At 39.6% G+C, this 27887-nt stretch overlaps 1 protein-coding gene across 1 annotated transcript; it reads left to right on the forward strand.

Annotated features, from left to right (window-relative positions):
- Window positions 1-382: 382 nt before the first annotated feature.
- Window positions 383-27405, forward strand: cwf19l2 (CWF19 like cell cycle control factor 2). Its single transcript, XM_030744160.1, has 19 exons — window positions 383-540; window positions 3003-3110; window positions 3860-3982; window positions 4341-4460; window positions 4907-5026; window positions 5769-5862; window positions 9036-9151; window positions 10001-10637; window positions 11464-11680; window positions 13393-13507; window positions 16428-16529; window positions 19722-19850; window positions 20110-20247; window positions 25653-25865; window positions 26134-26250; window positions 26401-26556; window positions 26652-26732; window positions 26883-26984; window positions 27076-27405. The coding sequence occupies exons 1-19, from the start codon at window positions 448-450 to the stop codon at window positions 27214-27216; spliced, it is 2922 nt and encodes a 973-aa protein (XP_030600020.1). The 5' UTR covers window positions 383-447; the 3' UTR covers window positions 27217-27405.
- The last annotated feature ends 482 nt before the right edge of the window (window positions 27406-27887 follow it).

Raw genomic sequence — 27887 nt, forward strand, 5'->3', positions numbered from 1 at the left:
ACCAAAATCTCTGAGGAATGTTTCCAGCACCTTGTTGAATCTGTGCCACAAAGAATTAAGGCAGCTCTGAAGGCAAAAGGAGGTTGTATATAGTCTGTGTATGTGATCATATGAGTATCGCAGTCCTTATAGTAGACACTTAAGGAAATAAAATTACATTAAAAGTAGTCAATTAAATTGTCATTGTAAATGTTAACAGTCACGTGAACCATATTGCCAAATCATAAATGTCCATATACTACAATGAAACAATGAGTTGAGAAAAAAAAGGATCATTCAGTAAAATGTAAGAAACTGAGAGAAAGCACTGGATGAAAACAAAAACAAGAACAAACAAACAACAAAAAAAAACTGCTCACTTCTAGAACTACAACAACCACAATCCAGCGGTTGTCGTAAACGGCAACGCTTTACGACGTGTAACAAAAAAATGTTGACGGCGTTGTTATGGCGGCGTACGGAGTCAGTTTTGAGAGTACAAGTAGCATCGATGAAAGAAAGGAAAAGAAGCGACAGGCACGACAAGAGACGCTAGAACAGGTATGAACTGTCAGCTTCTGAAACAACAGCTCTATATGTAAACCTAGGTTTGTTTCATTGCCATCTGTTACGGTTTAAATCATGCGCGTTTTGTCCGTAGGAAAGCTAGCAAGCTAAGTAGGCTAACACCCACAGTCACGTTAACGCTTGGTGTGCGTTTTGTGACACAAAAGTGTCTTTTGAGAGAATTGTCCTTAACTGTTATATAAACCGGCGCCTTTGTGCCGTTTTGCGTCCCTCCTTGTCTGTTGCAAGGGGGGTGTGTATCTTCACATTAACCCGGTAATACCTGTGTGTGGACAGGCAGACCCCGTCAGGCTCATAGAGAGAAGACAAACACTGAGTGAAGCAGATAACACACCTGCGCCTGTGTTTAACAAACGATTTATGCCACGGTGTCAGCTACTCACGCTGCCCGTTTTACAGATTAGGACAACCTCGTTGTTATAATCACATGTGTACACAGTTTTTCCATTTGGCCGTTATCTTTTTTTTTTTTTTTTTTGCTGTGCACCTTTGTTTACACTGTTGCAGATACAGCAACCCACACAGAGCACACAGATGATGCTTCCTGTAGATGAGCTATCTGCTCAGCTCACGCTGGCTAAAGCAAAGACTGTTACCCACTCTGATTTATTCTGCTGAGTTTAAAGAGGTACAGAAATTACTAATCAATGTTAAATATGCAAACATAAGCTGAAAGGCGTTTGATGGTCAAATATTTAAAAATTACACCTTTTATCTACCTTTTATAACAGTGTAAACACTTGTTCCGTCAACAAAGAGAACTGGGTTTCTGTTTGTAGACAGGTTCTTCAGTATTGAGTTGTCACATGATAATCGTTTTTATATCTGCTTTTAGGTTAGCTCTACATATAACGGTTCACCACGGTTAACTGATAACCACCGTATAGTAGCCACAATGATCTGTGCTGTGAATGGATCACACGGTTATTGTACTAAAATTAAATAAATAACAGATCTAAATAAATTAGAGTTCTGCCTATTTTTTAACCCTCTGTACCCCATAGCGGCCACTGCTGGTGTTGTGCCAGAAAGTATTCTGTGACAAGAAAATGTAATAGGGAATAGAGAAAACTGAACAGACTGAAAAATATGACCCAAAAAGAATATAAAGATATCTATGCAGCACCGGGAGAGAATACATTTAAATTTTCTGCACTGCTAGACACTCATAGTACACAAAAAAATCTATTTAAGGGATAAAAAAGTGGATTTTGCATATGTCCCCTTTAATTCTTTGTGGCATATATCCAGCAAGGTGCTGGAAATATTTGGCCCACATTGACATGACAGCATCAAAAATGAGCAGCAAATGAATTCACACACAACCCTGCAGATTTATTGGTTGCTCATTTATGATGCCAAACTCCCATTCCAACACATCCCAAAGGTGTTCTGTTGGATTAAGATCTGGTGACTATGGAGGCCATTTGAGTACAGTGAACTTCTTGTCTTGTTCAAAGACCAGTTTGAGATGATTTGAGCTTTGTGTCATGCCACGGTATCCTGCTGGAAGCAGCCATCAGAAGATGAGTACACTGTGGCCATTAGAGGTTTGGACATTATAAACACAACCCCACGACCTACCTGAGTAGGTGGGGTTTAAACAATGCCAAAGTTGTACTAAGGAGCCCAAAGTGTGCCAAAAAAAAAAAGCCCCTGACTCCAGCTGCCTATACTATTGATACAAGGTAGGACTGATCCATGGTTGAATGTTTTTTGTTCTCCAAATTTTGACCTTACTATTTGAATATTGCAGCAAAAATCAAAACTCATCAGACCAGGGAAAATTTTCCAATCTTCTGTTGTCCAATTTTGGTGAGCCTGTGTGAAGTGTATCCTCATTTTCCTGTTCTTAGCTGTCAGGGGTGGCATTTGGTGTGGTCTTCTGCTGCTGCAGCCCATTTCCTTCTAGATTTGACGTATTGTGCATTCACAGATGCTCTCCTACATAACTACATTACCTTCCTGTCAGCCTGAAGAAGTCTGATTATTATTCTCTGACATCAACAAGATATTTTCGCCCAGAGATGCTGCTCACTGGATATTTTCTTCTTCTTCTTTTTTGATCACTCTCTGTAAACCCTAGGGATTGTGTGTGTGGGAAAATCCCAGTAGATAAGTAGATTCCGAAATATTCAGACCAGCCCGTCTGACACCAACAACTATGCCACGTTTAAAGTCACTTAAATCACCTTTCTTTCACATTCTGATACTCATTTTGATCTTAGGCAGGTTTTTTGACCATGCCTACATGCCTAAATGTACTGAGGTGCTGCCATGTAATTGTCTGATTAGATATTTGCATTAATGAGCAGTTGAGCAAATGTCTCCACCAAGTGTCACTGAAAATACAAATGCTGGTAAACATTTGAGGTGTTTCATTAATTTTTTTCTTTTTTTTTAGTAAACATGTTCATTTTTATTTTATCATCCAGGCCAAGCAGCAGTATGAGAAGGAACAGAGGAGGAAGGAGCTGAAAAGGCAGAGAGGGGAGGATACTTGGATGCTCCCTGAGGTCAACCAGAGGCTGCAGGAAATAGAAGTAAGATCATTTATTCTTGTGCAGAAGAGTGTCTTTATTAATTCTTCAGAATCCTTAGTGCTTTTGCTCACTTTTTAAAAAAAATATTTAACCTTTATTTATACAGATAGTCCCACTGAGACTCAGTGTCTCATTTGCAAGAGAGACATGATTCCAAAACATAGTAAATTTTCAACAATAAACAGTGAATAAACTTTATGACTGAGCTCATGAAATGTATGTTTTTAAGGCTTCTATTACAGATTGGATATATTCAAATAAATCAGTTATTATTTGCTTGAACTAATGACTGCTAGTCCACTGGGTAAATCTTTGCAGTATAATCATTTTTTGCATTATACAGTAGGTCATAAATGTATAGTTTAAACATTGTATAGTTTTGTGTAACTTATGTACACTTTTCTCTGCCAGGGTAGTTTACATTAAATTAATATCCAGAGGAGAAAGACTGACAATAATGGTGGTGATATCACAGGAATCATGAAATAATTAAATATGTTTTTGAATACAATGAATTGATATTTTAATTAATGATACATTATTTATTTCCAATTTGAATTTTAATTAATGTTTGTTCTTTAATAGAGCCATTAAACTGAAAAACAAACACTACAGGTGCATATCTTATGATTGAGAAATGATTGTGTGGATATATTGCAGAATAAAAATTACAGTTGGTGGATGAATAATATCTAATAAAACTATATACTAAAAATAATGCCAATTCATTCCCTCGGATCTTGCAATAGGAGGGTTCTGTCAAGAGCAAAAAGAAGAAAGAGAAGAAATCAAAAAAGAAAAAGGAGAAGAAGAAGAAGGCCAAGGAGAGGAAGACAGTAGAAGCAGGAGATGGCACAAGCGGCAGCTCGGAGGTAGATTACTGCGTTTACTCTGCAGGATTCTGTGGTCTCAGGTTAATACCTGAAAATTTATTCTCGACTTAAAGGCCATAAATGATTGGGAGAACATTATGCTTTGCAGCTGAAGATTTTATGTTCTGACATTTCTGAGTGAGCTGTAGCTACATTTTGAACTCATTACAAGGCTGTGATTTTATTATGGAGTGGTGCCCCCTGTCGAGTGACAGTGTTATTGATTTGAGAAAACTGCGGCTTTGTGGCTCTTTTAGTGATATATATATATATTTTTTTTATTGTTTCCCTTTAGCATCATCATTTTCTCTCTCGCTCTTTCTTTCTTTCTTCCCTTTATTTCCTGACTCTGTGTTAGGTCTCTGAAGAGGAGTGGGTTGAGGTTCAGCCACAGTCTCAGACACAGACTAAAGCCTGGAAAGTTCCCAGTGAACCCAAACCCTCAGAGAGCGACGTCTGCCCGGCACAGAATGTCCAGGTCATTTCCTCACCGAGTCGCACAGTTACTCAATAATTATTAGTATCAGAAACTTCTATTTTAAGATATTTTTAATTGTAGAAAAAAAAATCATCTGTGGATGCAGAAAATGACAAATTTGCTGTAGTGTTTTTAAAATTCTTGATATAAATTTAAGATGATTTCTTTTTTTGTTGGAGATGATTGCAGCAGCAAAGCTGATAAGAGGTGATATTGTATCTAGAGATATGAGAACATTTGCGTGTGCACACGTTTTGTTTGCTTCTTTTTGTTTTAAACTTTACATATAGCAAATTTCAAAATGTTTTGGAGTTGTTCACTTCTTTGCTGTGTACATATGAGAGAAGATGTGTTATGTGTTAAGTTGCCTGTTCCAGTGGCTGTACACCTCGATCCATTGTGCTTTTTCCTCATTTAACCCCCTACTGTTTGTCTCTGCCCCGCAGAGAGACGAATGGATGACTTTTGACTTCCTGGCAATGAAGACCACGTCTACTGCAGATAGGAGGGCTGAGAAAGAACGTCAGAAAGAGGAAGAGAGAGCCAAGGCTCAGGCCATTGAACAGGTTTGTGCGTGATGTTTTTCCCCCTTTTTTTCCCCCACTTGGTTCACTGACTGTTCAGGGAGAGTGAAGCCCAAGTTTCCAGGCTGCACGGTGACATCCACCAAATGCATCACAGTTATCTTCTAAACATAAGGTGTGTGAAATGCTCAGAGGAGCAGAACTGGTGTTAAGCGAGGTAGTTCCTGAATCATCAAATGGAAATTCACCTTCTGTTAGTTGTTTGCTTTGTCATAACCACTAGGAACTGGGTCATGTGTGATAAGAGGCAGTTCTCTTTAGAACTGCCAAATTTTCACTGCAAAGATTCTCACAGGTTGAGCATTAACTGTTGGTGGTGCGTGGCATAGCTAGAGTTTACTGAACACATCACATTAGTAGATTTAAAAGTGAAACAGGAATCAGCTTCTAGCCAAATTAGGAGAATTGCTCAGCACAGCAATTTCTTGCCTCCCTAGCAGTATGCCAGTCAAGTATGAAGTATACACACACACACACACACACACACACACACACACACACACACACACACACACACACACACACACACACACACACACACACACCCCATGTTCAAAATGTGACTGTGCAGCACAGGTTGATTGCAGCTTGCTGTTTTCTTGATAACCTCTCATCCAGACAGCATTAATGAGTTGCTAAAATGGTTAATTTGTCACAGTGTACTGTTTTTGTGCTCCCGTTGTGTTATATAAGATGTTCTTTTGTTTGTACTTGTAATTCTTAGGCTGGTTTGCACAAACTCGAGCTAAACCCTTATTGGAAAGATGGAGGAAGTGGACTGCCTCCAGAGGAGATGGCTGGTACTGCAGCAAAAAAAGGTAACATACGGGACTATATTTAGACTTTGCCAGTTGTAAGATAGTGATGTAAAGTATCCTATGAAGATTTTTGTCTCATGACTTCAGAACGAAGTTTAACTCTTGATTGTATTTTTTTATGTTTTGCTTCATCATCGGTCAAATATAGCCACTGTATTAGTTTTTTGAAGTCCAGAGCAGCTACTGCACTGTACATAATTTGAACTAATCTAAGCAAAAGCTAACATTTAAAATGATGTGCAGCTCAGATGCCCCTCCCATTTCCTGTCTTCTCTTGCTCTTCAGACCTTGATTGTCATGTTTTCTCTTCCCTTCATCTCCCTTGTGGTCTTCAGCTGAAGTAAATGATGCATTTGACAAATCCATGGTTTATTATTCTGTCCACTCACTGAAATTGGTAACTGAAATGAAATGTTGGCTTTAAAAATTGGTCCTAAATGTGTACATTTAAATTAAACTGTGAAAAACTGGGTCTACTTAGTATCATTGTGGTTTGTCTTTCAGATTGTATCAAACCCTTTTCCTTTGTTTTCTCAGCTGTCGCTTCTTTTTTCTGTGTGCCTTAAGGACCTTTATCCATGTTGGGTGAACATGGATAAAGGTTGACTTCCAGAATTAGTTCTCATCCTTTGAAACAACACTCCCAATGTACATTTAAATATTGCTTGACAGAAGAAAGATCTGGTATAGATTCTTTTTGAGTATTGTAAATAAACATACTAAACTGATTAGTAAAATACTGTGGGGCTTTCACGTCTCATCTTTCTTTTCTCTGCAGTGATTTACATGTCTTTAATTGATGCATATTTTTTTGGCTACTATTCCAAGGCCTGTGAGGAACACTCCTAGTATTACAAAGAGTGACCCTTCAACCCCAGATTTATTTGTCTCCTCAAAGCTGCCTGCACTGAAAAAGATTTGTGTGATTATTTTGTGAGAGCCTCAGTGATGCTCAGGGGAGCTTCTGTAGGCTCCCACCCTTTTCCAGGGGGGGTGCAATGGGAGAATTACCCATAGACTCTGCTGGTGTGCTGAATGTGCAGGAGAAAGGAGAATAAAATCAAGAGAAAATAATTAAATGCATTTATGTATGCAAAAAAAGTCAACTTGGGCATGTGACAGGAGAGGTAGAGAAAAGCAAAGCTTTTCTGTTGGGGATTTAGGAGAAGAAAGTGAGAGAGGGTGTGTAAGCTGCGTTAAGCTGACGAGCAAATGCAGATATGTGTGCATGTGTTTCTTATCTCTATACAGTAAGTGAAGCTCGCCTTGAGAGCTGGCATTGCCTCTTTCTTGTAAACTTGAATTAAGAGCAAGGCAAAATTGCATGAAGCAAAAAACATGCACAGTAGATTATTCTTGTTTAATTTTAATTTAGCATGGTTCAGGAATGTTGTTCACCTCATCCTAAGGGATTGTAAGAGGTAGAGGCTGGTGTATATCTGTTTGTAATTAGTATGCATTCATTGATGGATACAATATGATGGAGATGCAGAGGAAAGATAGGAAGAAAGACTGTCCTGTCAAACCACTCAGCTGTACCGTGGCCCCATGATTGTGCGTTTTTAACACTGGGATGCACTTTTTATTTCCTGAAAATTTCTGACACTTTGATTTATAGCTTGAAATGGTGCAACAAGAGCAAAAGCAGTTTACTTTCCACAGAGCTGGCTTGTAAACCGTATTCTTTCATTAACAAAACGAGATGGCGGACAATAAGGAGCTTCTTCGCTTTTCGGTTTGATTTCCTCTAGCTTTCGTATTTACTGTCCACATTTCTTCACACTTGTCTTTAAAAAAAGGCTGCATTGTTATATTTGTACACCGTACCTTGAACACGACAAAGCTAGTCTTTGTGCAACTCTCTTCTCTTCAGCTTTTTGTCCACCTACAGTTTAAAGCAGATATTTAAGCACTGGCATGCTTCCAAACACAAAGAAATAAAATGCTCACTGCTGACCTTGACCAGAGAGACATTTGGCTTTGGTCAGTGCATTTGTCATGTTGTATTGCTCTGGGAAGTTGGAACAAACATTAATTTCCCATAGATTTGAAAAATATGTTTATCTAGTCTTTTTCCATCTCTTTAATCCTGACCTTGGTTTCTCCTCTATTACTCTGCTCGTCCCCCCGCTCTGACTTGCTTCCTTTTCTCTCCAGCATTTTTTTTTTTTTTTTACCCTGGTTTTGATGTTTTTTCAGCTTCATACAAAAATCAGTATTCGCTTATGCACTTTTCTAAAATTCACCTTTCTCTTTAGTTCTCCTTTGTTTACCTTGTCATGTGGCTTTAAACCATATTGAGATGGAACTTGGTGGTGTGTGCAGTAGTCTCACTAGTGAAAGACCACCTACATCTACAGTATAGTTTAATGCAGGTAACACTGATGAGTATTGTAAGAGGCTCATGTAAATGACACCATAGACCATATTGCACTGAGAAGTGCAGTTAGATCCAAGTTTTTGGACATTGATTTTAGATCAGACAGTCAATATATGATTGAAGTAATTAGTCTTGCAGGCTTTGAGCCTTAATTCAAGGGATTTAATGAAAGTATTTCATTAACTGTTTAGGAATGACTTTTTAACACTTTTAACACATGCTCAAAATTAATTTGGCAAACTAACATAATTTTAAATATAAGGATTGTTTCTAATATTTGTATGAAATTCCATTGCGATGAATGAAGTCTGAAGTCTAGAACCCATGACTATCACCACATGTTGTTTTTCCTCCCTTGAGATGCTTTGCCAGGCCTTTACTGCAGTAACCTTCAGTTGCTGCTTGTTTGGGTCATTTGTGTATCATTTGGAATCAACTCCAGAGTTTTCATCTGCTTAATTTGCCATGAAATAATGAGGGAACCGGCCTTGCCTGAAACTGCTTACCAGTCATTTGTCCAGTTATTTCCAAGCCTCTGAAAATGGGGGGGCTTTGTACAAAAATCACTGTCATTCCAAAACAGTTAGTGCAAAGTTTTGTATTTTAAATTTAAAGCTGAAAGTCTGCATTTCAGTCACGTCTTGATTGATTGATTTTCAAATCTACTGTGGTGGTGTACAGAGGCAAAATTACAAAAAAAAATATATCTATAAAAAAGGTTTTATTGTCCAAAATCTTATGGCCTAAACTGTACGTGCTTCTCTTTAAATGAGTTCTCTGTCTATTCCTGCAGGCCTAGTAGTGAATGATGGTGGTGTGAGCTGGCTGAGGAAGAGCTACCAGAGGATGAAGGAGCAGGCAGAGAGAGAACAGCGTAGCCTCAGCGATGTGGTGGCTGAGAGATACGGAGTGAGAAATAATGAAACTCTTGCTGCCCTATCGCATTCACACTGATCCATATGCAAAAAATTTAGTGGGCATCTAACAGATGACAACACTGCATAACAGCTGAGATTTGGACATGAAAACTTTGATTGATGTTCACTTTGCTCTTAGTAAAAAAGGCTTAACTGTCAAAACAAATGCTTTATGCACATGCACTCCCTCACTACTGTGGGAGGAAAGAGCGTCTGGACACCTTGTTCTATTATTAATCTGTCTCTTTCTTGTATGAGATCTCACACACACACACACACACACACACACACACACACACACACACACACACACACACACACACACACACACACACACACACACACACACACACACACACACAGAGAGCCTTGTGTCCTTTGTTATGTCACTTTCAGCAGTCTCAGCATTTGTGCGTCCATTTATCAGCATAGAAATATTCACTGTCAGAGCATTGTGTAGATAGTATGTGTGTGTGTGTGTGTGTGTGTTTGTGGTTCTGTTTTCTTTGTCAAAACTTTGTCACCAGCACAGCTATTGTTTCTTCTAGTAAAGCAGTTGGCTTTGAGCTCAGTGAGGCAGCCAACAAGCTGCTGCTTGTTTGTCCTGACTCATGTTAAACAGTATCTTCAGAGTCACCTGCACCTGAGGCCAACAAAACCTTCACACATCATAGTAACCTGCTGGAAATTCTACATCAAATACATTATACATTCAGTCACCTGTCTGCTGCCGCTGTATATACCTTAGGTCCACAATAAAGCACAGGTATCTGATCTGAAGATCTGAACTGAGAGAGTTTGCAAAGGCCTTATGGTGTCTTGTATTTCTTTCCTTTTATAGTCAATGGAAGAATTTCAGCAGAGACTTGCTGCTGCAGAGGAAGCTGTGTACAGTCAGGGTAAAAGAGAAGGAGACGGCACAAACAGAGGTGGATGGAGGAAAGGAGAAGAGACCAGGGAAAGGTGGAAGAGAAAAGAGGAGGATTGGGAAGACAGAGATCAATGGAGAAAAAATGAAAGAGACAAGGAATCATCATCTGAAAACCGAGAAAGATACCGTGGTGGAAGGGGTGGGGAAAGGGAAAGGTATAGAGGAAGAGAGGATGAGAAGGGTCGAGATGGAGACAGGTATAGAGAGAATGAAAAGGATAGAGAAAGAAACAGAAACTGGGATAGAGACAGAGAAGGGGAGAGGGAAAGGTGTAGAGGAAGAGAGGAGGAGAGGGGTCGAGATGGAGACAGGTATAGAGGGAATGAAAAAGATAGAGAAAGAAACAGGGATAGAGACAGAGAAGGGGAGAGGGAAATGGATAGAGGACGAGATAGAGAGAAAGATAGGGAAAGGTATAGGGATGGCGAAAGGGAAAACGATACAGCAGCATTATCTTCTGGGAAAAGCTGGAGTCAACGCTCTCTCACTCTTGGATCACTGCAAGGCCGCTTCCTCAAACCCTCAGAAGATGATGACACTGGTAAAAGTGAGTTGGTGTATATGTGAAAACAAGCAACAGCATATTAGATCATAATTTGCCACATAATGCTACTGTCACACTAGGGGAAAAACTATGTCATTTGTTGCATACATACACAGAAATTTACATGAAACAGAAATTGACATTAACTAATATTCAGAGTCCAGCAATAACCTCATAGATTTCAAACAGAAATTAAACAATTACTCCACAAATAATGATGTAGTTGCTGCAGGGTGACAATTTAACTGGAAAATGACATGGCTTTATGTAGGAGTATAACCAGAATACAGCCAGTTGGCAGCCATTTGAGTTGAGTCCCCTATTACAACAGATGTCTTGCAGACGGATTGCACTCATTGGTGCAGACTGGATCAGAGTGATTGCAGTGTTTTCCGGACTTTGCTGAGAGTAATTGCAGTCAGTCTTGAGTCGAACTGCAATTGTTTGGAGACAGGTTGCCTCCCACCAGGTGACTTGTGTAATCACTTTGCCATCAAAAGTGGTCACACAGAGGCTGAGGATGTTGCACTCTTAACCTCTGGTTGACTTTATGTTTACTTTGTTTACTCTATGTGAAAAAATTTGATGTAATCACTGTGCAACCCCTGATTTTTCTGTTTTCCCCTCCCCCTAGTCACAAGTAAGTGGCCATCTTACTTTTACTCTAGTGTGACTGATCAGTAATGTTAGTTTAGTTAAATTATGCACAATTATTTTCTTTTCACAAAAAGAGCAAAAGCCACCACTTGAACATATTTCATCAAATATTTAAACATTATCTAACACCCTATGAGTCTTTAGGATTATTTAGAATTTCCTTCCACTCCAGCTCCTCAGCATCATCCTCCTCCAACACGACCATCCGGAGCTTTCCTGAAACCTGGCTCTGATGATGAGGACTCTGGCCCACATACCAGTGGAGCTCCAGCCTGGAAGAAGAGCAGCAGTCCTGCCTGTGAATCTGATAACTGTGAAAAGCCGCAACAGGAAAACAGGAGAGATGTGGAGAAAACTATAACTGCTCCTCAACCTGCTGCACCACAAAGGTTTAAAGCTTTTTTTTATTATGATGCCTAGAAAAGAAGTCTTTCTATGATGTTAAACTGCATAAATGCAGCAGAAGCAATAACTGGTCTTTGGGTGGGCATTTGAAATGATACACCTGATGACACAAGAAAAGTGATTATAATAATTAAGGAACCATAGATATGCTTTATAAACTTTCCAATTTTGCCTATTTATTTTTTCCAAATTGTATTGGGGATTGAGTGGGAGGATGTCTCTCAATCCATTGTCCTATCGGGGAAGTGTAGATAATTGGGACTTTTGGCTGGTACAGTATCTTATTTTTCTTTTCAAATGAAAAAGAGGAATAAGTCTGATTTTAATCATTCGTCTCAACAATCCCAGAGAATATAGAAATCTGAACTTTTCACCAGTAACTCATACATTCTCATATCTGTTCTTTTTCTGTCCTAAAAGCTAACTTGCCTGCTGATACCACAACCACTGTTACATGTTAACAGACATAAATAAGCTCTTAACCTAACCAGTCGTCTTTCATCTACACTCATTCTTGTATCTAAAACTATAAACGGCCCTGCAGTGGAGTTTCTGCCACAGTGCTGATTATTTTGTCTTTTTGATGTCAGACATCAGTCAGTTTGTGAATGTTTTTCAGTCATTACAAAGCATCTGTTATCAGCTCCTTTACACAGTGTTTTCTAATACTCAGAGTGATGTAGTTTAGCTAATTTCACCATGCCCTCTGCAAGTCCTTTGCCTAGTGTTCTTTTTTTTTGTAATTGCATTTCTGTCTCTCTTATTTTACTCTGCATTTCATGCTAATCTTAGCCAGGACTCTATTTGAACTGAGTCGGATGTTTGCAGCATAACCTTGCATTTTAAAGAACAAAACGGTGTATTTATTTTGCTATTCATAAGACATACAGTAGGAAGAATTCAGAAACAGTTGATAAAACAAGAGAAGTGCCTAAAAATATCTGCAGTAAGTTTAAGTCCAACATGTTCCTCTGTTGTAGGCCAGATGTTGGAGTATCTGTGCCATGTAAAGCCTTCACAGTCGTTCTGTTTTGCGTCATTAAGCTGGGTTGTTTGGGTAAACTGGCACTCAGAACCCCTGCAGCATGAAATGAGTCTGTAGTGTGGCAGCAGCATGAAATGATGCTATGAGAAGTGTAATAGCCTAGAACGATGCTTCCCAGGCTGCAGATCCGATGCTTCCAGGCAAGGATGTAATGATCTCTGGAGGGCTCAAAGACGCAAATGATTCATAACGCATAAACACTGTGAGAGCGAACAGAATTAAACAACTAAATGGTTAAAATAAAACCTTCACAAATAAGTTTCCAATTAGAGGATAAAGGCTCTTATCAGGGTGGAATCATTGTCTTTGAAAGCGGGTGTTCAGAAGGTGAAGTGTGGGAAAATGGGAAAAGTTTGAAGGAAACAAGGATAAGCTCCAAAGAGGAGAAACTAGGTGAAGTGAGTTTTTTTTTTTTTTTTAAACTTAAACCTTAGGATATCCTTTAAAAAACTTAGTTGTGATCCTAAGGGCAAAAAATGTCCCCAAGATCTCCTAAGGGTTCAAGGACCAGATGGATACATGCATTTAATTTTGCAGTTTATTTAAAGTTATGAATTTGATGTATAATGAATTGGTGACATATTTTAAATTTCCCTTTGTATCTCTTTGTTTTTGTGTACCCTTCAATCTCTCCTCTGTGCATTTATGTAGGACTGAGAGTGAAAGTGAGGAAGAAGAGGAGGAGGAAGAAGTTTCACTGTTGTCAGAGGAGGAGATGAACAAACTGGGGTCCAAACTAATAAAGGCAGAGATTATGGGCAATAAGGTGAGACACTTATTCATCATTGCTGGTGTTAATGTTGGAAAACTTGTTGGAAACTGGGAGGAACATGAGTACAAGGCAGGCTTTGCCTTATTTTGTGATTTTCTCTGACTCATCGTTTTACAGATTGACTTTTTTTTTTTTTTTTGCCTATCATTAGGACCTTCTATCAGCCTGTTTTAACTCAGAAATTGATTTTCTCCAAAGCAGCAAAATATGCTAAACTGCACTAAAGAAACACCTCCATTGTCTGAGGCTATTATTCTCAGCCAGAAAAGGGTGGGGTGCCCACTCCCAGTTGGGGACGAGCTGCTGCAAGTGGCTCCATGTGGAAGAGTTCATGTATCTTAGGATGGAAAGGAGGAAGCAGGAGACTGACAGTTTGCAGTAATGAATCCACGTCTGTTGTGCTGAAGAGAGCTGAGTGTGAAAGCAACAATGTTGATTTAGTCATCAAGCTACGTTCCTACCCTCATCTATGACCTTGAGCTGTGGACAGTGACTCAAAATGAGCTTCCTTCAAAGGGTGTCTGGGCTTTCGCTTAGAGATAGGATGAGGAGCTTAGTCATTCAAGAGGGGCTCAGACTAGAACTATTACTTTTTCACATTGAAAAGAGCTGGTTGAGGTGGTTGGAGCATCTGCCCAGAATGCCTCCTGGACACCAACTAGGTGAGGTGTTTCCGGCATGCCCAACTGACAGAGGCCCTGGGGAACACCTGGTTCTTGGGAATGCCTTGCTTTCCCTGTAGAAGAGCTGGAGAAGGTGGCCCAGGAGAGCTTAGAGACTTGCTTAGACTACTGCCTCTGCACCTGAACCTGCATAAGTGGCAGAAGAAGGATGGATACATAAACACCTTGAGGACCGATTTATTCTAAAAGACATAGTCTAGTCTAGTTACCAGGGTTATAATAGTTTTGGATTTTACATTATAGTTTAGTTTTAGTTAGTTTTTACTTTTTTTTCTTTAATTCAGTTAGTTTTAATTAGTTTTCAGAGTGGATTTTCTCGTTTTTATTAGTTTTTATTTTTGGTTTCATGCTTAGTTTTAGTTAGTTTCAGTTAGTTTCAGTATTAGTTTTAGTATTTTCATACCTAATCAGGTGCAAGATTCAAGGCGCAAAAGTGACTATTGTGTAATGAAAACTTGACAAAAGATACAGTTTAAAGAAATATATTCAACAACCAACTGTTCACAAGACATGCTAAATGTGTGTAATATTAAGGACACACATGAACATCAACAGGGAGAAACAAAGAAAAACATGAACTCCCACACTCAATAAATTCTACAATAAACTCCACAATAAAGTTCAGCATCAGTGCAGTAGATTAACAACAGCTACATGTGGTGTTTGACAAAAACAAACTCTTTGAAGGAGTCAAAGCTCAAATCCAGCTGCATCCTGATGTTCTCACCACCTGAAGCTGCTTCTGTTTTGGAGCTAGCTTGGTTAGATGCTCGCTAATTAAACCTGCAGGGTCTTTGCGGCCTCTGTACATAGCCTACGGAACTTGCCGACCTCATGTCCACATTTATGCTTGTGTAGCTGGATTGTGAGTGTTAATTACCTTGGGGTCGTGTGCAGGTGTTTGTACTCAAAGAACCTCCATACGGGACTCTGCCTCTTTCTCGGCAGACCGCAGCCATTACTTTGCGGACCAGCGCGGTGAGCGCACGCACATGCGCACTCACACACACAGTTGTCCTATGGCGCTCCCAGCTTAAACTCGGAGAGCGGAAAAAATGATTTCATATCAATCCACAAGGCTTAAAAAAAAAAAAAAAACAAGTAAATTAAAGTCAGCTTATCGATAATTTCAGTTAGTTTTAGTTAGTTTTGTAAACTCACAATTCAGTTTTAATTAGTTATCGTTTTTTCCTTTTAATTATAGTTTTTATTTATTTCAGTTAACGACAATGTTTTTTCAATTTCAGTTTTCGTTATTTCGTTCGTTTTCGTTAACTATAATAACCCTGCTAGTTACCTGAATGCTACAAACCACACATAATGGAACATTGTCTGGTCCTTGAATGCAACCAAACCTTTTGACACTGAATTGGAAAAACCCTCTTGTATTGTGGTAGTATAGCAGTAGTTTTCAGTTTATTGATTAGTTGTATAGTACAATAGTCTCAGAAGCTTGACAGCATATAAACATGCAAAACTATGACTGTATGAATAAGTCAGAATTTGTCAATGTAAAAAGTTAGTTGTGAAATTAGTTACAGTTAGCTTCTCTTTAAAGGTGGACTTGCACTGAATCAGCTTCAGCTTTGTAGCAGAGTTCCTATTGATTTGCCTTTCCTCAGCACATTTGCTTCAACTTTTGTCTTTGCATAGATTTAACAGCACATCAGGGGATCTGTTAATTTATAGTGTTCATTGATCAACCCTTCCTCGGTCTGTTTTCCTGTGTCAATGCTAAGAGTGCTGTGGGATTTCTTCTAGTGTGTGTTAGAGTTGTCTGTTACAGCACAAGTGTTACCAACCTGGCCTTCAGCATCTCCCTGCATGATAAAGTAAACTGATATTCCCAAACCTTTTTGTGTGCTTGTGTTTGCACACCTGTGTTTCTTAAGTGCAGTTAACAGGCATGCACTTGGCTTTAGTACACTGTGCATGACGGTATCAATAAATTACACTCATCTGCCACTTTATTGGGGATACCTGTTCAACCATGGGGATTTTTTGTTGTTGTTGTTGTTGTTTATGCTTATCTGAGTCAAAACAAAAAACATCTTTCATTGGCCAAAGTTTCCTGTATTGGGAAAGTTTTTCTAAAGGCTGAAAAATATGCAGTATGAAAAGTATGAACAGTGTGCTTTATATTCTTTCTTTCATATACATTTATGTGTGTGTGTGTGTGTGTGTGTGTGTGTGTGTGTGTGTGTGTGTGTGTGTGTGTGTGTGTGATTTAGGCTATGATTGAGAAGCTGAAATCACAACTGGAAGCGGCTCATAAAGCCAAGGAGAAACATGCTGCCAGAAAGAAGCTACAAGAAACAGCCAAATCAAACCAGGTTTGTAGATATTTTACAAGGTCACTATCTAACTTTTGTAACTAGTTTTTGAAAAGAGCGACAATATTAAAAACATCTCTCAATAAGACAAAATTTTCAACATCTATTCTCCAAGATGACCATGAAGCTTGTTACAGGGCTGTGCCTTCTCAAGGCTGTTTATTTTAGCAGGTTTTTTGTAGAATGTTGAACGAGACAGAGAGCAAACTTTTTTTTTTCCACAATAAAGAAAACAAGAATTAGATGGTTTAAAAATGGTTTTGTGCTTTCCCTTATTCCTAACTTTTACTGTCCCCCCCCTTATAGCCAGCTTTAATACCACATTAGTCTGACCACATCAGCTTCCCATCTGAATGAGCAACCCAGTCAGTCAGTTTTTCCTAATACGACAGCAGTCTTACAGGGTCAGACTTTGTAACTTTTATGCATCACTTTCAGCATGGCACAAGTCTAAACTGCACCCATTACATACGCATGGCTATGCGTAAGATTATGACCCCCAGGAAGATTATCACAAAAAAAAAAAAAAAATATCCAGAAAGCTGGTGTTAGGAGTATGAAGACAGGCTTTTTGGAAAGAGAGAAAGGATGCTCAGAACAACTTCTTGAAAGATGTTTTGAGTCGGAAGTCTGTTTTTAACCACCAAACCAGTCATGCTGAATGATGTTACAGGCAGTATAATAATCTCCACAGCTTCTCCAGACCCTTACGCATGTGTCAGATGTGCTCAGGGTGAACCTTGTTCATGAACAACACAGGGCACCAGTGGTGGACCTGCCAATTCTGATATTCTATGGCAAAAGCCAATCAAGCTCCGCGGTGTGGGGCAGTGAGCACAGGGCCAATAGAGGATGTCAGGTCCTCGGGCCACCCTTATTAAGTCTGTTTCTTATTGTTTAGTCAGGGAGTTTCACACCAGTGGCCTACTGGAGGTCATTCTGTAGGGCTCTGGCAGTCCTCATCCTGTTCCTCCTTACACAAAGGAGCAGATACCGGTCCTGCTGATGGGTTAAGAACCTTCTGTGGCCCTGTCCAGCTCTCCTAGAGTAACTGCATGTCTCCTGGAATCTCCTCCATGCTCCTGAGACTGTGCTGGGAGACACAAACCTTTTTGCAATGGCACGTATTGATGTGCCATCCTGGTGGATCTGGGCTACCTGTGCCACCGCTGTAGGGTCCATTTATCGCCTCATGCTACCAGTAGTGACATTGATCCTAGCCCTTGCAAAACTAGTGAAAAAACAGTTAGAAAAGATGAAGGTTGTCTCATTGTTGCCCCTCTAGTGCACCTGTTGTTGATTTCATTAACACCAAAACAGCTGAAACTGTTAACAATCCCCTCTGCTACTTACCTGACCAGATCAATATCCCAGATGTTTAATTGGCTTGATGTTCTACTCTGATTAAAAAAATGTTCATTTAATATTTTGAGCAGTGTATATTCAGATAAATTCCCTGATAAAATTGTATATATAGACTCCCAATACAGACACAGATGTAAAGAGATGGTACACACACACACACACGCGCGCGCGCATGTTCAACAAATTAACATTCTGCATGCTTTATTTCCTCGGCTATAGTCTAAATGCTAATCCAAACACTGAAGGCAGGCGCACACACACACACACACACACACACACACACACACACACACACACACACACACACACACACACACAGACTTCAGATGTAAGTAAACTCTCTGCTGTCATGCATGTCTGACTTCTTATAAAAGGAATTTATTTGTTTGAAGTCTCATTGTTGTTCAGCTCTTGCGTCTTGCTGCTTGTATGGAAACTGCTTCTGTTCAGCCACTTCGCCAGAGTCCTAATGAGACACAAATATCTTGTAGTGTGCTGATGCACTCACCTACCAGGGGTCAGTATGAGTGTGCCTGATATATATGTGCCTGATGCACATGTTTACAATAAGACAACACCAGTAGGGTGAGTTGAAAGGGAGGCTGAGTGTGTGTGTTATCATGTTTGTGTCCATAGTACAGACAGTTCACAGTGCTGTAATGTCAGGGCGCTGCTTCATCTCTACTCACTGCTGTACTAATGCCTTTTCTGGCTTCACACACAGCTGGAGGCACAGACAAATTGTGGTATATTTCTTAGATGAGCAGACTCCCAACAACTTTATAAAGACATGGAAAACAGTCTGTGATTATTCCTTAATCTGCGCATCATTATTTATAAGTTAGGCCAAATTCATCCCCAGAAATGTTTCCCTGTCCAAAGATTAGAATGAAATACTCAGTAAGGATTCAGGGAAAATGTAATAATTCTTAGGTTTTAGTGCACTTATCAGCTGAGAGGTACTTCAGCACTGTAAAGATGAAGTGCTGTTGATTTGCACTTATTTGAAATCCTTCCAGTTTGTCTTGTTGTAGAAGACATTTGGCTTCTTTTCACTCGTCAGTGTTTTGACTCTTGTTGAATGTCTGGCTCATATTTCATGGTTTTTACAATGTGTGGAGTCGAGTCTGTACTCTAGTGACTAACATGGAGGAAATATTCTCTTCTGTGAATTTTTTTTCCTTCTCTGACAACCCATTTTCATTTTCACGTGAAGTTCTCTCACCCTCTGTTACACCCACCATGTTCTTCTTTCTTGTCTGCCTGTCACTACTTTTAAACTTCTTTAAACTGTAATTAAACTGCAGTTACACACAGTGTTCGTTCTGTATTTATTGAATCAAACTGACACATCTCATCAAAGTGAAGTAAAGATTAGGAGAGCGATACATAAAACATGGAGTTTGAGGGTCCTGTTTAATTTATACAGAATGTTACGGATGTTTAAATTCAGCCCATTCAAAAAAAATAAATAAATTGAAATTTCACTCAGAGTGAGATGCTTTTGTCATTTTTTTTTTTTTTTTAATTCTGAAGGAGCCCTGATTATTAGTGCAGTTGATGTTGAAACTCAGATGCTTCTTCTGTCTCGACAGCCTCTGAAATCTGACAGATCCAAAACCTTAAATCCATCCTCCTCTTCTGCAGGGATCAGCAGGGAGTAGTATTCCTAAATGAGACAGAAAACTTTGAATTGCTAGCACAGTTCAAACTGTTACACATTAAAAACATTTTTAGTACCCTTCTGACAGTGAGCAGTTGTTGAATGCTTAAATGCTTTAATTGTGTAAATACACAAAACTATATATATATATTTTTTTTTTTCAGGCTTCAGTTGGGACCAGTGAAGACCAGGAAATCTTGCTGTTCAGAACAGATCAGTCAGGTCGGGCCTGGCCTGTCAGTGCCCCCTCTGGACCTCAGGAACCGCACGGAGGACGACGAAAGAAGAAACCGGTAAAGAAAGAAAAACAGTAATGCAAGAAATCAGGAAAAAAAAAAAAAAAGACTAGACAGCTGAGCGGAAGGTTTTCACAAAGGAATTTAACTCTTAAACCTGTGCTGCCACAGATTTTACCGCATCAGTTTGCCAATACTTAAAGGCAGAGAGGGTCCTGGACATTGATGCAACAGAGATGCAGAGAGATGAGAAATTAATAAGAGGCTTTTTTTTTTTTCCTTTTTCACATGCGTTTGTCTTTCTGTCTCATTTCAGATTGAGACGCATGTTGACGGCCAGCGTGTCCGTTACTTCCAGAATGATGACAACGTTGGTCTGCAGGAGATGGTGAGAAGAGAGAAGATGAGTTCTGCACAGGATCAGAATGCCCTTTACTCTCGCATGGCTGCCAAGGTAAGAAGGCATTTTGCCACCACCTTGTAATATCTTTATGTACGTACCAAAAAAAAAAACAAGTAAAATATTTTGTATTCTTCTCGTGAAACCTGTTTCATAAATTGGTAGTTCACACATTTTAATTACATATAGGCAGTGTTGGGGTTCTTGCACAATAAAACATGTTAAACATTACTCATTACATTTATTTCAAAGCAGTGTATTACATTACATAATTACTCACCAAAGAAAGTAATTTGTTACGTTACTTTTGTGTTAATCTGTAACATGGCCTTAAATACACTGTCACATAATTATGAGTTAACAATATAAACCCTTTAATCCCCATTCTAATTAGGACACACACAAGCTCTTTCTCTTAGTGTTTAAGGTTGAACACAAAGCCGACAACACAAGGCAGAGTTAAAAAAAAAACAGCCCAAAGACACTTCAGAGTGATCGCTACTGCCATTCTACTCTAGCAACACTTACAGGTAGAAATGGAGGCTACAGTGTTACAAGGCTGAGTGCTTCCTATGTTAACCTGCTGAAGATCAGGCTCTGGCTGCAGGGCTGGGGTCAGCATGCACTCAGCTTTACCATCGCTCTGGGTTCTTCACTAGCTTTGTGTTAGCATGCTGTCTGATGTCTGATTTTTGGGCTTTGATTCAAAAATCCACCGTGACTAGAAAACTTTGGACAATGCGTGTGCCTGTTGTTAAAACTATAGAACACTCCTCACAAACAGAATTTTTTTTTTTTTTTTTTTTTTTTACTGACACTTTATTATCAGAGCATTCACAATACTCACTCAAATTCAGAAAACGGATTCATATATTAGTGGTTGTTTAAACATTGCTGCTCTCTGCATTCTGTCTGTTGAAAAGCGAGCAGGGTAAGAAACCAAACTAAATAACAGCTTCAGGGGTCACAAGCTAGTGTACTGCCAGTGCTGGTCTCAAGCCTGCCTAAATGGGAGGGTTGTACTGGGAAGGGCATTAGGTGTGAAATCTGTGCCAATTTGTCCACTGTGGCTGCTCCCTCGGGAAATAAAGGGAGCAACCAAAAGTAGGTTCAGGTTTCAGGTTCTAACACATTGAGTTCACACATGCTGTCATGGATGGGTTTTTTCCATTTTGGATTGGGTTCCTAGACTGAAAAATGTAAGCAATCAATTAACCAAAATGCAGAGCATATTGATCACTGGTAGCAGCTATAAGTAACCACCTAAACTTCAAACAATAAACAGCGACACAGATTTGATGATGGCAGAGACAAACTATGGCACAACAAAGGTACAGTTCTACTCAAGTGCTCTATGTACAGTACCAGTCAATGGTTTGGACACACGGTGTGTCCAAACCTTTGACTGGTACTGTATGTATGCATGTTAATGTGAAAGATTATCCTGATTTTTTTTTTTTTTTCTGTCATGCTTCCCGTAGGAAAATAGCAAAAATAGACATTTTGAATTTGTGCTGTCACGTTGGTATTTTGTTCGATGTCATTATCTGTTTCTCTCCACTACTAGCTGTCTCTCTGAGACTCTCTCTCAGCCACTGTGCAGTTGAAATAGACGTACAGCAGCAGATGGGTTCTGGCAGGATGTGTTGCGAGTGTCAGTCTATCAGCCGTTTTGCAGACTGTACTTTTCCATGAGCCAAGACACGTCTTCATCTTTCCTTCTCCTCATTTTACCTGTTTGCTTCTTCTCTCGGTGGAGCTTGGAAAATGACAACAAACTGTGTGGAAGTCCTAGTGTGTTTGTATGTGAGAGAAAGGGAGAGAAAAGGAAGCGTTAACAAACAAAGGGATGTAGGAGTTGCTATGGAAATCAACCCCCCCCCCCCCCAAAAAAAAAAAAAAAAAAAAAGAAAAAGCTCTGTCCACATTTTTCTGCGTCTCTGCCTTTTTTCACTCGTTTATGTTCTCTTTGCTCAGTCACAGTCACTCGACCTCTCTTATATATTCACTACACGTATGTGTATATAAAAATACACACACACACACACACGCCCACTCTGCACCTACAAAGAGTGACACTAAAAATACATCTACAGTTACCATGGTAGGGCTTCTATAAATATCACTGCTAATCACAGCTATAGATCGATGATCTACAAAGCGAGAGAGAAAACTTTATTTTCTCTTGGCATCACACTACGCTTCCTTCTTTGGCCCTTCCTCTTTATCTCTTTTGCTATATCTATAATTATCTTCCTAATCCTTTTATCTGCTTGTCCATGTTTTTCTCTGTTAAACTCTTCTCCATCTTGCTCTCTTATCCCCAAAACTCTGAATATCGAGTCCTCACCAAGTCAGTCGTATGACTTGAAATGTATTGGTTACAGTTTCCAAAAAGCATAGGTACTTGGTTTGTAAATTTGTGCTTTTATAATGCAGATGGTAGGGCTTAGATGGCCATCTCAGGCGGCCCATCTGGCTGCTTCTCTGTTCAGCCAACTGTTTGGTCCAGAGCACGATATCTCCACAGCTACTGACCAGCTGCTTCCATAAAATTTAGCTTGAATTCAGCTTGAGAGACATTTGTTATGATACTCCCTGAACAGCTTTATGCAGGTAAACCTTATTTTCATTTTCCCTTCAGACTTTTAGGTCCTGATATCTTTGATCAGTTATCTTAACATAGATAGTTAATTAATCTGAAAAAAAAAACAAAAACAACCTTTAAATGTGTAGAAATGTTGTTTTCCTGTAAAAATTTCTTGCTCAACTTATTGACTACTTGGCAGACGTATAATCACTTAGGTTATCTGATCAAAAAAAAACAGTTGTTTCAGTGTTAGTTAAATTTTCAGTTAGGGCCTTCAGTTAGCAGGGATGAATTGATGTTATCTTAGGCAAATAGAAACTCATCAGATAACTGTCAGAACATTTCATCAAGTCACACTAAGCCCAAATCAGATAACGGTGTTTTGATCATAGACTGTATAAATGATGATGATGTCCCATTTTGAAGCCTCAAGTTCAACAGTAGCTGGTGCTTTATATCTGAAGATTCTTTACCAGAAAGGAGACACTGGAGAGAAAAATAGATTATCTTGTATATAAAAAAATTTTTATTATTATTTTTTTTTTACAAATAAGCAGTTTTTCAGTAATCACACATTTCACAGTGTAAACAGTGTCTAACAGATTAGCTGGGAACTATATTAGGCACACCTTGCTAGTACCTGGTTGTAAGCCCTTTCTTCATGGCACAGATTCAGCAAGGTGCTGGAAACACTCATCAGACATTATAGTCCATATTGACATGATAGCGTCACACAGCTGCTGCAGATGTGTCAGCTGCACATCCATGATGAGAGTCTCCCATTCTGCCACATCCCAAAAGGTGCTCTGTTGGCTTGAGATCTGGTGACTGTGGAGACCATTTGAGTACAGTGAACTCACTGTCACGTTCAAGAAACCAGTTTGAGATGATTTGAGCTTTGTGACATGGCATGTTATCCTGCTGGAAGCAGCCATCAAAAGATGTGTACACTGTGGTCATAAAGGCTGCCATATCCTGCTTGTTGCTCACCAAACAACTGTGGCATTTAAACAATGCTCAGTTGGTACTAAGGGGACCCAGATTGTGCCAAGAAATGTCCTCCACACCATTACAACCACCAGCAGCCTGAACCGTTCATGCAAGGCAAGATGGATCCATGCTTTCATGTTGTTTATGCCAAATTACACCAAATTCTTTGAATGTTGCAGCAGAAATCAAGACTCATCAGTGTCCCGTGTTGGTGAGCCCGTGTGAATAGTAGTCTCAGTTTTGCGTTCTTAGGTGACAGGAGTGGCACCTGGTGTTCAAGGTTTGACGTGTTGTGTGTTCAGAGATGCTCATCTGCATAACTTGGTTTTAATGAGTGGTTATTTGAGTTACTGCTACTTTCCTATCAGCTTGAAACAGTCTGGCTGTTCTCCAGTGACATCAACAAGGCATTTACACACAGAGACCTGCTGCTCAGTGGATGTTTTCTCTTTTTTGAACTGTTCTCTGTAAACCCTAGAGATGGTTGTGTGGGAATATCCCATTGATCAGCAGTTTTCTGAAAAACTGAGACCAACCTGTCTAGCATCACCAACAATGTTCAAAGTCACTTAAATCACCTTTCTTCCCCATTCTGATGCTCAGTCTTCAGCAGGTCATATTGACCACGGCTACATGCCTAAATGCATTGAGTTGCTGCCATGTGATTGGCTGATTAGATATTCATATTAACAAGCAGTTGAACGGGTGTGCCTAGTGAAGTGGCCGGTGAGTATATGTACAGTCTGTGAGTGGCTTTGCTTTATTATTAGTAATTATTCATCATTATCCTGGTTGCTACATTTATCAGTAATAAATGCGTATCCAGCAACAACAAAAAAATGCAGCTTTGTGTGCCTTTAATGCTGCTTTATCAAGAAGACACAGATAAACGTTTCTTTACCATCACTATAATGTTTTCCTAAAGACACAAAATAGGTGTTAGTCTTCAATTCAAGAAGCTGCGTTATGGTCGAACATGAGGAGAATATCAGTCTTCTGACCACAGCAAGGTGCTGTATTCACAATGTATAATTTAAATTGCATCAGGAATCAGGAATGCATCCATAAATAAAAAAAATCAGCGGTGATAGTGAGGACTGACAGCATGGTTTGGTTGATTTATTACTATCGTATAATGCCTAATTAGTCTGTGTGAGAGTACTCGCAATCGCATGTGTGTAATAAAATTAAACTGTCTGCTCCTGGCTTAATGCAGTATGTGCTCTTGCACACTTATATGCCGTGCTTTGCTCACACTCACTCACTCACTCCCACACACACACACACACCACACACACACACACACACACACACACACACACACCCTCCCACACAAAACTAATCCAATTTTCACTCTCACTCACACACTCACTCCTACACGGGGAATCATACACACACACAAACACACACACACACACACACACAGAGTCCACCTGTTGCTGGATCACCATGGTGACAAGACTCAGACTTAGAAACACTAACCTGATTCTCGGTGTCCTGCTGAATACTGTTGATGCACAGAGACCAGATTTTATACACACACACACACACACACACACACACACACACACACACACACACACACACAAGTAAAGTATGGTATGATACTGTTGTATTAGCACCTGTATGCAGCATTTAGTGAAACTACCAGCTGGTTTTTAATGACAGTTTGTATCTTTACACAATTTCTTCGCTTTTTTTTTTTTTTAGGATTGATTGAAAATCTGAAACAAGAACTTTGAACTTCAAAATACAAATAAATACAACAAGAAAACTTAAAAAAAAATGTATAAAGTCTGGACAAAAATGACCATATCGCTCACCATTTCTGTCTCTTCTGTTGTCCCTGTTGTTGCCGTTGATTCACTCGACTCTCTAGATGATGGGGAAGACGGACGGTGACAACTACACGCTGGATGACATGTTTGTGTCGAGTGCAGCGCAGCGGGAGGGTGAGGGGAGAGAGGAGGAAAGGATGAGGAACAGAGCCATCGGGGAGAGTAGGAGGTTGGCTGCCTCCATGGAGAAATGCCAGCGCTGTTTCAGCAGCAAAGAGCTCCAGAAGCACCTTATAGTGGCGATAGGGAGCAAGGTAAGCGATGGTTAATTCAGGCTGTTACCAGACCGGTCAAGGCAGTCTGTGCTGAAATAATTAGATGCTTATCCGTTTGAGTCAACAGTCGTTGTCCATCAAGGTGTAATGGAAATATGATGATTACTCTAGGTTCTCCTAAAGGTGGACTTCTGCAGTGCTTTTTTACTTTCTTCTGAAAAGATTATTTAAAAATTGACTATATTAATAGATTTTGTCCATGCTTTGCTAAATTTCATCTGTTTTTGTACTGTGATCTTGTCCCCAGGTGTACCTAAGTCTTCCTGCAGGAGTGTCGATGACAGAGGGCCACTGTCTCATCTGCCCTCTCCAGCATCACTGCTCTGCCACTGGAATGGATGAGGATATCTGGTCAGAAATGCAGGTTAGCTGATCAGTGCTCCACATCCTGTTGCTCCAGTTTAAAACGATAACTTTTATCTGCATTTTTAGAGCAGTGGTAGAAATAATCAGAGCCAAATTGCTGCCATGAAATGTAACTGAGCTCACCTCTGTGCTGCTCGGCTGTCCTCAGTTGTTCCGACGTACTTTGGTGCGGATGTTCGAGGCTCAGGAGCTGGACTGTGTGTTCATGGAAACGAACATGAACCCACGCAGGAGACAGCACATGGTGTTAGAGTGTATCCCACTACCCAAAGAACTGGGCGATATGGCACCTATCTACTTTAAGGTGTGTGTACCATCTCAACATTCTAAGTAAATTCATTTATTTGCTTTGGATTTAAATAGTCTATCTAATGTAATAATAAATCTGTGTCCCCTTAGAAAGCTATCATGGAGTGTGATGAGGAATGGGCCATGAACAAGAAGGTTGTCGACCTCTCTTCGAAAAACATTCGCCAAGCTGTAGGTTAATTTTACTCTGTATAATTCATTCTCGTACTGGTTACTTGCTATTTCTCTCTTTTTCTACCCTTTGCTTTGTATTCTTTGTAATGTTTCTTTCACCTTTTTGTTCCTTCTAAAATGTTAATTTTTATTTTATTGATCTCCCAGGTTCCTCGTGGTCTGCCATACTTTGCCGTAGACTTTGGACTCCAGGGAGGCTTTGCTCATGTCATTGAAAATGAACAGAAGTTCCCCCCTTATTTTGGCAAGGTCAGCAGATATTCCACTTCATGCATCTTCTTGTATTTTTTTTTTTCTTTCTTTACTGGTTACATTATATTTGACCTCTCTTCTTTTACAGGAAATTGTTGGAGGTATGCTGGACTTGGAGCCTCGGCGTTGGAGAAAGATGATTAAAGAAAATTTTAATGACCAGAGGAAGAAAGTCTTACAATTTGCACAGTGGTGGAAACCGTATGACTGTACCAAGACTGAGGGTTAAAAAAGTGTAGCCTTTCCTTTGTAGTACTACTTACACAGACCGTCCTGTGCTTCCAAGTGCAGGAATCACATTTGGTGAACTTGGTGTAGATGCACAAATTCAGAATTTGATGTAAATTTGCTATTAGAAATGTAAACATGAGATCGTTTTTACTTAAATAAAATAAAAGGACTTTGACAAGTGCAAAAATATTTTTCTAAGTTTGTTTCAGCTAAATTTGCTGGCATAATTAATGCATTTTTTTCACTGCATGTATACAATAAAGGCCCTTGTTTCTATCTTGTCTCTTGCCAATGCTGCCCTTCCCTGCTTTCCAACCCGAGGATTTAATTTCTTACTCGGTGGTCTCGTGATCCTTTCCAGCTGTCACTTAATTCTAAAAGAGTTTTTGTGTCATCACAGCAACACAGGCAAGTGTACACACATACTAGTATGTCACAGCATGGCGACCTTTACACCTAGTCTGTTGTGGATGCACTCCTCTCATGAACAGTGGGCGGTATTCAAGCATGCAACCTTGTCAGTTTTTCAGTTGGAATATTGTCTCTCTCCCCCTCTTATTTCCAGGTTTCATCTCAGATACTGTTTGACTCATTGGCACATCTGGTTAGTGCTGAATTTCAAAGACTCAGAAAGATGAAGATTTTGATATATTAGCCTCTTTTCTCTTC

This window comes from Archocentrus centrarchus, chromosome 13 (assembly GCF_007364275.1).
Source record: "Archocentrus centrarchus isolate MPI-CPG fArcCen1 chromosome 13, fArcCen1, whole genome shotgun sequence".
Classification (NCBI taxonomy): domain Eukaryota; kingdom Metazoa; phylum Chordata; class Actinopteri; order Cichliformes; family Cichlidae; genus Archocentrus; species Archocentrus centrarchus.

Excerpts from the sequence above, each read along its gene's own strand:
- cwf19l2 (XM_030744160.1), top strand. The coding sequence starts at position 448 with ATGGCGGCGTACGGAGTCAGTTTTGAGAGTACAAGTAGCATCGATGAA. Across the intron at positions 11,681-13,392 it reads CAACCTGCTGCACCACAAAG|GACTGAGAGTGAAAGTGAGG; the intron begins GTTTAAAGCTTT and ends GCATTTATGTAG. Across the intron at positions 20,248-25,652 it reads ACTCTCGCATGGCTGCCAAG|ATGATGGGGAAGACGGACGG; the intron begins GTAAGAAGGCAT and ends TCGACTCTCTAG.